General features: G+C 41.3%; 1 protein-coding gene across 1 annotated transcript; it reads right to left on the reverse strand.

Annotated features, from left to right (window-relative positions):
- Nucleotides 1–3,001: 3,001 nt before the first annotated feature.
- Nucleotides 3,002–5,994, reverse strand: LOC103393602 (peptide YY-A-like). The gene is made up of 4 exons (XM_008330614.3): nucleotides 5,895–5,994; nucleotides 5,268–5,455; nucleotides 3,494–3,574; nucleotides 3,002–3,372 (listed from the first exon to the last, which is right to left on the reverse strand). Exons 2-4 carry the CDS (start codon nucleotides 5,453–5,455, stop codon nucleotides 3,348–3,350), a joined length of 294 nt encoding a protein of 97 aa, XP_008328836.1. The 5' UTR covers nucleotides 5,895–5,994; the 3' UTR covers nucleotides 3,002–3,347.
- Nucleotides 5,995–11,029: the final 5,035 nt, after the last annotated feature.

An 11,029-nucleotide genomic window follows, 5' to 3' on the forward strand; every position in this document is an offset into this window, starting at 1 on the left:
AGCATCGCTGCTCCCTGCTGTTCTCTGGAAGTTCTACACGTCCTGTGACCCTTCTCCAGGTCCATTGTTGGAAGACTCTTAGTCCACAGGGGGGAGCGCAGACGTCTTTAAAATCACATGACAGGTAAACGATGAACTCATGTAACGAAGGTTGTTTCTGTTTTCCTCAGAGTAATCCATGTCTTCCACGGCGAGGCGGACCGTCTGCGGCGCTCACTCAGCCGATGTGATGTGAGGGGGCTGCAGACTGACCCTGTTCTGTGGGCATCAGCTCGGCCTCACAAAGACACTGATTGTCCACCTTGAGTCAGCCACCCCCCCTGGAACCCAGGATAGGTTTGCAGTCCCGGTGGGAATGTGGACCATTTCTGCAAGAATTTGCGTCTTTATATTTGAGGCCTGGGCAGAGGAATGCTGACCTCTCCAGTTACAGACACACACCGAGCTCTGTGTGCAAAGAGGAAACACATCTGCAGGTAAATATCAGAGGGATGTTGATCAGAGGGAAGCCAAGGGTAAGGGGGAAAAAAACAACAAAAAGACAGGAATATATTTGGTTTAAAAATGGTTTAAAAAATGCCAGGTTGTATTTTTTTTGTACAAAATTGGTCAATAATGGCAGTAGATGTGTTGTTGAAGAGACACAAATGTCATAGTATAATAGGTGCATTTTTATTTTATTATTTTTTTAATTTTTATTATCAATATCACTTATAGACATTAAACAAAACATTGTTGTTTATTTGAATGGGGAAAAGTGCATTTTTATTATTTTATTATTTTGCTTTTGAGACTTTGAGACTCTTTTCAGGAAATATATATATTATATATACTTCACTGTTGATCCATGGTTGAATTCTAACCATTAAAAAGGGCCTAGCAACATGTTTTTAGGAAAATTATTTCATTTGACTTTTTTCAGGAAATAGTTTATATAATATGTCATTGTTAGCCAAAGGATAATGTTGAAAAAATATGATTTTTATTATTATTATTTGAGCTTTAAACTAGCTTAGCTGTCATTGTTAGCCAAAGGATAATGTTGCATTTTATGATTTTTATTATTATTACTTGAGCTTTAAACTAGCTTAGCTAGGACGTACAGTATATGATCGTAGTTAGTGATTTTACGTCGATGACGGTGATCCGGTGTGAGCCCATATCTTCGATTATAACTGGTGGAAACAGGTGGCCAATCAGAGTCGGCCTTCTCCTGCTACACTTCCGTTACCGGAAGTTACCGGAGAAGTTGACCCAACATTTTAACAGGATAAGCTAATGTGGAGCTGAGAGAAGAGACATTTATGCTAACCATGACTTAGAGTTATCTACCAAAAATGAGGCTGTTGTTGAGAAGAAGAAAAGTTACGTCGTTTGTGTGGCGGTAGTTTGTGTTTATCACAAAAGCGACGTGGAGCGAACTAACTCGGCGGGCTTGGTACGTCGTCGGTCGGTGCTTAGCGCCGCTAATTAGCGGAGTCTTTACAGCCTGTCATCTACCTTCAGTGGCTGGTGCTGCCACCTACCGTTGAGCGATGTAAAAACCCACACCAGAAATCAGGAAGCGCTACAGTGCATTCTTAAGAAATATATATATACATACATATATATATTTCCCACATCATCACTCACTCTGCTGCAGTGAAGTCAGCCGACAGGTAGAGGTCGATATGGTTCAGGATGGAGATGTTCCCCTGTCTCAGCAGCAGGACAGGTGAGTTACTGACGCATCAAATAATATTCACTTAACATTAAAAAACAAATACGGTTTACATACGTCATTTATTACTTTAAAGTGAATTGTTGGCATTTTTTAAGGTTTACATACGTCATTTATTACTTTAAGAAGTCAAGAAGTGAATTGTTGGCATTTTTTACATACTTTTTAATTTATGCTCAAATCATATTATTTTCCAGGGTAATACACGTCAAAATCACAATCAAATTATTAAGAAACAATAGGAGAATTAAATATATTCCCATGCTCTCAAGCCATTGTGGTTTGAATAGTAATAAACACTCTCCACTATGAATAAATGATTCTAAAATATTAGGTTCATCACAGTGTAGAGGTGAGGATTTATAACCAGACTTTTATAAACAGAAGGTGTGTGTGTGTTTACATCAGTCTGACTTATTCAACACACACTTTGTATTGTCACTGTTCAGTGTAATCACATTATTTCCTCAGTGTTTGTTTTTTCTTTTGGTGCATCTATATTATCCACTAGAGGGCAGCATGCTGCCTTAAACCTGGAGAGACACCAGAAACAGGCAGCCGTTATGATATGGTTATTACACGGGGTTGACCTTTACCCTCAGTCAGGCCCTAATGGGACATGGTAAAATATATAAATAAATAGAGCATTTCTCGTTAGAGGCTCCGTAATTTGAAGACAAATGTAAAAATAAATGACCGGTTCAGTTGTGGATACAGAGGCAGGTTCATCTGTGGTACGTTATTATGGCTGTTCTATCTCTTTTATCTCTATATCTGTCTACCAGTCTGTTGGTCTGTTAGATTTTAAAGTGCAGCAGTTTTCAACCAATGCAGTATCATTTTACCACTTAAAGAAAATTAAGACCTTTTTCAGGTTATACTACAGTATTTTTTTTTTATTTGTAGGAGATGAAAAAAATTATGCCCATTTAGCGAAGTTGTGTTTGTGTCTGCGGTTCTGCGTATTTTTTAATTTATTTTTTAATTTATCCAGTTTCCTTCATCTTTCAGCAGTATTGCTACACTAGTGTCTGTCGTCCTTTTTATTCATTTATTTATTTCTTTTTTATAGCAGCTGTGAAGAGGTAACACTCCATTATTTGTTGCTGTGGGGAAACTTCTGTCTCTTCTTCTGCTTCTTAAGGACCTGGCAGATGTCCCCATTAACACAGACCACTGGTCTATAGAATGAGACACCAGTTTAGTCGCCTGTAGATTCCACACCAGTGAAGTAGTAAAGAATGTTGGAAGTGAAGAAGACAAAAAAACGGAGCAGAGATATTTCATCACAGAGAAGAACTTTAATGGTGACAGTGAAACAGTGTGAGACAGAAGCGACATCCAACACTCACACAGAGACGCAGTTTCTACTTCCGACTTGAGCCACGTTAGCCACGTTAGCCAAACGATATGTTCTATTCTATCTAATGACAAATGATGAGTAAAGACGACACGAGGGACCGTACGAGACACAGGGATAGGGTTTGCTTGAGTTTTGGTCAGTGATGGTCATCGGTTGGCGTGAGTTTCAAAGGTCAGAGGCACGCTTTGGCACCTCCAGGTGCATTGTGGGACACACTCAGAGGGAATGCCAGAGAACGATGAGGACGGATGAGAGAGGGTGGAGTCACCACATGTAGGATTCGTCGTATCTGCACAAACACATCAGAGGAAAACAAACGTTTGGCTCCAGATTCAAAAACGACGTTTGAGACGTTACCTGAAGACAAAGACAAAGAGTTCTTTAATCCTGATTCATCAGAGGACGTTTACCTTGACCTCTGGTCTCTGTTGCTGTCGACACCATACAGGAGTTCTGCCACCATGTCCTCCTGGGTGGAGCGCTTCCCATACCTGGGACACAGACCAGGACATCATCAAAGACATGGCTGACATCAGATGTTGATCCACAACTGTTGTCTACACCGTTGACTTCCTTAGAACGTTGTTATTGTCACGTGTGTGTGTGTGTGTGTGTGTGTGTGTGTGTAAAGCCCTGTTACTCAACACAGAGTTGTAGTTTCCTCAGAAGTCCCATCAACCACCTGTTCCACCTCCGCCCATGAACCCAGCATCCAATCTGATGCTTCGTTACACACCCTCACTGCAGTGTGTGTGTGTGTGTGTGTGTTTTGCCCTGTGGTACAGCCATCCAGTTGCTCACACACCCTGCCTCATGCAGCTGTCGCGCAGCACGACACGTCAGGATGTAAAACGTTTCCCGCTCTGATAACGGCCCGTCGGCGCCTCGACATCTCCTCGGTCGTCAATGCTCGTTTTTTTGTTGTTTTTTTTCTCCGGTCCCTGACTCGTTTCCTACGGCGCCATCTGTCTGTCAGAGCCTTTTAGAGCCTGAATGTCTCACCTTACGGCTTTCACTGTGTGTAACAATCCTCGTCCACATTTGTTGAAGTTGCAAGTGATTAAAAAAAAGAAAAAATCTTTTCAGAAGCAGAACGCCAACAACATATTTGTCCAGTGACATTAGGGGTGCAACGATTGGTCGACAGAAATCAAAAATTTAAATAGTTACCAACAAATTTAATTGGCATTTTTGACGCGTACTTTGAACTGACTTATTGTGAAACGTCTTGGTCGGAGTTTTTTGGGCTTCGCTTTTTTTTTTCTTCCCCAAGTTGCAGTGTTGTGTTCACTGGCATATATATATATATAAATATATATATATATAATAATGTATTTATAGTTTACATATAGTTTTACGAGGGGTAATAGTTACATAAGAGTCATTTTATATTCATGCAATTAACCCGGTTATTATTAAAAACTAACCCGACTAATGGTTTCAATAATCAGTGACTAATCAACAGTTAAAACAAAGGTTTGTTATAAACCAGAGCCACAGCCGTCCGTTATGGCTCAGCGTTCATGTGACTCTCGGGCCGACACTCACTGCGATGCGTCTTCGTTTGTGAACTACTTCTACTTGGCATTTGGAGCCAGACACTGAAATATCAACCAGCTATTTGACTTTCATGAACAAAGGCCGATGGTGAAGTGAAGTGAAGTGAATCTTCCTGTCCGACCTCAGAGCAGCTCACTGAGATAACGGAGATAACTGGATTTGGTGTTTGTTTGTTTTTTTTTCCCAGATGCATCTGTACCAGTTTTATTCGCTCTGCTGCTGGTGATGTGAGGCCTGGAGGTTTGGGAGAGTGGACCGTAATCACATCTACAGAGCTGATGGTGTCGACGAGCGAGGAGCTCAGGGAGAGTCGACACAGCGCGAGGAGTGAGTGGAAGTTCAGGAATATATTGGACTAAAGTAACTGAGGGTGGAACGTTCAGAAATGTCCTGGTTGGAAAACAAATTAGGAACTGAAGATAAACTCCAGCTCCAGTTTCAGTCGCTTTCAGTCTGTTAATTATTATGTCAGATTTATTATTTTATATGAACAATATCATATCATATTAGTTAATATGGAGAAGAGTAATATAATTAAGTTAAATATACGACGGTCTCACACGTCACTAATCCAATAACAGTCAAATATATATATATTTATATATATATATGCAGATGTATTACCTCTGCCTTGTGATCAGGTTGATGTAGTGTCTCAGCGCGGTGTAGTACTTGGCCAGTTCCTCAGGGGGAGCGTCGTCTCCGGGGTTCTCAGGTTTGGGGGGGTAGGCGTCGGACAGCGTCCCCAGACACACCAACACACACAGTGTTACGGCAACGAGCACCGTCCATGTTTTCATCATCATGGTCATCTGAGAAGATGGACACATAAAATTTTATTTTTTTTACTTCCACATGGCGTGTTAGTAAAGTCCATAGAATTGGTAACATAAAAAAAAATTGTTTTTCCCTTATTAAATATATATATATATAATCTAATAATCTATAAACTTGAAATACATTATTTCAAATTTAACAGAAGGTAAATTCATAATACTAAATTAAAATTATTTTTAAAAAACATTTTAGACCACACACATGTCGTAGTGTGGTCTGAAGAAAAAAAAAATGAAATTCAGGTAAAACTATGAATTTTAGTAATAAATAAATTATATCTAAGGTCTGAGAAGAACAAAAAAACAAAATGAAAAAAATTCAATTACATTCAGATTAAAAAAAAAAAACTTGAAGTAATGAAGAGTGAAATCACTGGAACATTCCTTAAAGAAAAACAGTGTGAACTGGACTTACTGTCAGTGGAAGGAGTGGGAGCCACAGGTTGGTTCACAGCAGCACAGATGGGATTTTCTTCTTCTTCTTCTTCTTCTTTCGTCAGCTTTTAACTCACTGCGTGTTGGATTCAATCTGGGGGCGATTTTTATAGAGGAGCGGAACCTGGAGGAGGAGGGGTCGCACCAGCGAGGGTGTGTGAGACAAGGAAACGGGTGAGGATGAGGAGGGGGACGTGTGTGTGTGTGCGTCAGATGATGATGCTGATGGTGATGAAGACGCAGTCGCTCCTGTGACTTTGATGGAGTTGGTTGATGACATTTTATGCCTCGACAGTTTCAACAGCAGCACAGATTTATTTATTTTTATTAGAATTTTATCAGAACTCTCACCTGTGGCGTCAACTTCACCTTTAATTTTATTTATTTTTTTATTATTATTATTTTATTATACACAGTAACTAACAGGTCTAAATGATTTATTTATTCCGTGTGGAACATTTTTCAATATTTTATAGATTTATCTACAACGTTGGACAGGTCTCACCAGTGTGCACTTAGCACCACCTACAGGCTACAACTGCCTAGTTAGTACTGACGAACAGAGTCGAACCGAACTTCGTACTCGCTCGTTAAGATGTGTCAACGCACAGAACATGAACTCAGGAATAATAATGAGCTCTGATGATGAATTTGACCGTGACTCTGTGAGAAAATCAGTCGGAGTTTTTAATTGGATGAAAACGATGAGTGGAGGCCGTTAATGAATAACCCCGCTTGACATGTGAGCCTGGCCCGTAATTGCGTCGAGTTTAGTCACACTCCAGATGGCGCAGACGTGTTCATTTTTCCCCAGATAATAAGACGTTCTCTTGCACCTGCCACTAGGTGGAGTGGCTTCATTTGAAGAGTTAAAACAAACAAAGAAACAGGAAAAGAAAATGTTGGAACAGAAAGAAATGGAGACTTTGATGACGCACCCCCCCCCCAGACCCTCACCAAACAGGAAAAGAAAATGTTGGAACAGAGAAAAATGGAGACTTTGATGACGCATCCCAGGTTCAGGTCCACAGTTTTACGCTTCAGTTTGTTTCCATCGACCTCAGTTATCTGTCATTTACCAGTTCACTCTCCTGTGACTGTTGTACTATGACGTCAAATGTGTGTGTGTTAAACCCAGGTCCGTCTGCGTCACGAAGCAGAGGTTATGGAGGAAAATTTACCATTTATTTTTTTAATGTTTCACTGTTTGTGAACTTGTTCATACACTGATTCATGGTCGGGGTCATTCAGGAGGAGTCGGGGTCATTCAGGAGGAGTCGGGGTCATTCAGGAGGAGTCGGGGACATTCAGGAGGAGCCGAGGTCACTCAGGAGGAGCCGGAAGTCAGGAGGAGCCGGGGTCAGTCAGGAGGAGTCGGGGTCATTCAGGAGGAGTCGGGGTCATTCAGGAGGAGCTGGGGTCACTCAGGAGGACCAGTTCTCAGGTGAAGGTGAGTACTTCACTGGTCCACTGTTCAGTCCATCACGGCGCCACATATTGAGACCACCAACAGTTCATTCATTCTGGAGAATCTCATCAGTTTAGAGCAGATCGACCCGCGGCTCCTGTCTATTAAGTCTCATCTAATTTGCCCCGTTCTCGTCCTGCGTCTCATTTAGACCCTACATCAGACACGTCAACACATGAACGACTGTGTTACTGTGTGAAACACGACTCCAGTCCTGTATGTAACGGGATCTCTGCCCGGTGTTCCATCCAATCCAATAAATATAATTATCCTGCGGGGAGTTGACGCCGACTGGGATTAAAGATATTAAATATATAATAAGTAAATATAGTCAAAAATGATTTGCAGACTCTTTAAATACATTTTCTCATCTTGGCGTCGCGTGCGAGGATGAAAGGACCCGACAGCCGCGTCCTGTGACTAATCCGACTTTAGGAATATTTCATTAACGTCCTATTTCAGATCTGACGCTCCACCACAAATAGGAGAAGAAATGTGCATGCGTTTGACTCCACGTTTCCTGGTTTTTGCTTCATAAACAGATCCATTAATCCTGTTTTATCTCGACGCACGTCGTCTCTCCACAAACAGAGTCAATAACCACGTAAACGTATCACAGGTCTGATCCCCGGGCAAACACGGGAGCCAGCGCTGCTACTGAGAGAGTGTGTGTGTGTGTGTGTACATGATAGGGAATGTAGGTGTGTTTGGAGAAGCCAGCACACCATAGTTCCTTCCACAAATACTTTTACCCACGATAATGTGTCGTTAAAAGGCTCGTCTTCCTGTCGTTTATCTGTGTTTGCTGCCGTCAAAATCAATTAAACCTGAAAAAATTAAACCAAGTACAAAAAGCTCCAACGATGAGCGGGGGAAAAAAACAGACATTAAATATAAAAACAAACACTTGAAAATACAGTGAATCAGGTTGAGTTGAACCTTTGAAGTCTTTTTTTTTTTTTTTTTACTCTGAACCCTCGGTGTCCGGCACCTGAGGTTCGATTCCCTACAGTTTGTTGTCATAGTCTGTTCAGTCCACGCTGTAAAGTTCTGAGGAGAGTTTAAGGATTACGTTGGTGTCGTAATTGATATAATTGATCCGTTAAAACCAACTGACGGACCAGACCGGATTATTCGTTGGGCCGTGTTTGGGCTGCGGGCCGCTAGTTGATATTCTCTGTTTTAAGGAGTCTTTACTCAATGTTGTGAGAATGGAACCAGTGGTTGTGGACCGACAGTCGTGTAGTTGGTTCTCATCTGTCGGTCTGGTCCATCACACCCCCCCCCTCCACTGTATCTTCATCTCTGTATCTCTGCATCTTGTGTCCCGTCGTATCCACGGCAGCTCCGTAAAGGTCAGAGTCTCTGGAGGCGGCGAGGAAGAGTGGCAGGAAACATTTAGCTGGTCCTGATAAAACACACACACGGTGATGATGATGATGATGATGATGATGATGCTGTATATACACACATGTGCTCAGACACACACATAGGTTTTTGTGTTTTCTCAGACTTTAAACATCCACTAATATTATATATAAATTACATTAACAAACCAATATACAGCAGGTCTGAACACATTCTTACCCAAAGACATAATTACAAACCAAATTTATTTATTTATTTATTTTTTCACTTAGTGAGTTTCTGTGACGGCTCCTGGACTTGTTGTCCCTGTAACTTCTCTCCCCACAGGTATAACGGCAACAAGTACAGTGACACACACACACACACCTGCTCATATTCAATCTCAAAGAGACATAAACATTAAATTGAATCATCAATAGTGGCCTAAGTCACACACACACACCCATCCATCCAGCCAGTCACAGCTGACTGCCCTGAAGCCTCGTCTCCTCTGTTGTTTGTTTTATCCTGTGCAGCTTCTGTCTGTATCTCTGTTCTGTCACGGCCACATGACAGACTTCACTGATAAGACGCTCTATCAGGAACTGAACGTCTAATGGCTCCTACTGTCTGTGTCTGTGTGTGTGTGTGTGTGTGCGCCCCCCCCCCCACCCCCCCAACACCTGCCTCTTCTAACAGTTAAAACACAACTCTTCGATCATCACTTAATACAATTATTCACTGCGTTCATCCAGACCATAATGAGCTCAGGTTTCCTTCCTGTTTTATTACTTTTGCTGCTCGAAGTCTAACTTGGTTATTTTTTTTTTATTATTATTTCCATCTCGACAGACTTCTTGTAACGTTTCATAAATGATGAAGCTCCAGAACGTAAGGTTTAAATTGACAATTAACACTGAACCGTCAGGTTCTGTTCCTGCTGGAAAAAAAACAACATCTGGATCCAAATCCACACACACAGAAAAAGAAATTAATTAATTAAGATTCAAAAACCAGGTTTATATTTTAATTAGAACCATAGAATATAACGAACATGCAGTAGTTCTGCATCATCTGTGACATCGTCTGCGTAGGACGAATATAGTGAAAAAAGACTGAACCAGAACCAGATGTAGAAGAATTTAACCAAGAATTTAACGTTCATTTTTTGACAATAAGGTCATTTTTTTTTCATCTTTTAAAAATTGTCCGTACTTCCTGTAGTTTCATGTGGTTAAGAATGAGATTTCCTTCTTTTTTTAATTTATTTTAACATTAAACAGCCTTTAATACTTTAAAATGGCTGCAGAGTAGGGGGGAGGTAGGGGTGAAGGTACTGTACAGATCCAGGTGAACCATTAGTTTCTCACCTCCGTACGTCACCCATTATGAGGTCAATAGTCGTCAGTAGGGGGCAGTGTTGGTAAGAATCTGGCGATACGATATGTTGTGGTAATATTTGAGGCACGTCAGCTGTGAAGTCAGTGTTTTTATTTCATCCTAAAGTCTAGTAAAGGGTTAAACGTGGAGGTCAGTGCGACCTTCACGTTCAACCACGGAGCGACTGTAAAGCCTCGGTTTGTAACGGGGCTTTGAACCCGACTCTTGACAAATCACAGGCTGCTCCTCAGTTTTACGGCCGGACTTAAACAGCTTTTCTCTCCTCACTTTGAGGATCACGTTCAGTTTGATGAGAGTTGACGCCGAGAGGAGGAAAAAATCCACAGAACAAACAAACAAACAAACAAACCATAAAAAATAAAAAAAAAATCCTCCAAAGCCACAAACAAAAGTCAGAACTGAGGCGTAGAGCAGGACACAGGGCCGCGGGGCTTCTCCGTCTGACAGCTCTGCTCCAAATCAATACAACATCATTTCAGACACTGATTGGTTCACATCCTGTTCACACCTGAGCTGCAAAAAAACAAACAGAGGCCGAGGCTTGAAGCAGCACAGCTGTAAAATACTGTATACACAAACACCAGCGTACACTCGTAGTCAGTACAGTTCAGCCAAATATCACAAAAACTGCAGTACTACATGAACAGTACTGCAGTATTTCAGCTTCATTTGACTGAAAACTATTTAAAATATATATATGAGTGCGTAACAAAAAAAAAATGTCCTGAAGACCAAATTCGTCATCCTCCCGGTACGTCGTAAATCTAATGCCACCTAGTGGACTCCTTGATCCATGGTGAGTTACACTGGTTGACTGCACCTGGTCCACATTTAGCTGCTGGTCCAGTGGGAATCAAACCCTCACCAAGTTTCTGAAGTGATTATCATTCATGGAATCT

The sequence above is a fragment of the Cynoglossus semilaevis genome, chromosome 17 (genome assembly GCF_000523025.1).
Source record: "Cynoglossus semilaevis isolate Cse_v1.0 chromosome 17, Cse_v1.0, whole genome shotgun sequence".
Lineage (NCBI taxonomy): Eukaryota > Metazoa > Chordata > Actinopteri > Pleuronectiformes > Cynoglossidae > Cynoglossus > Cynoglossus semilaevis.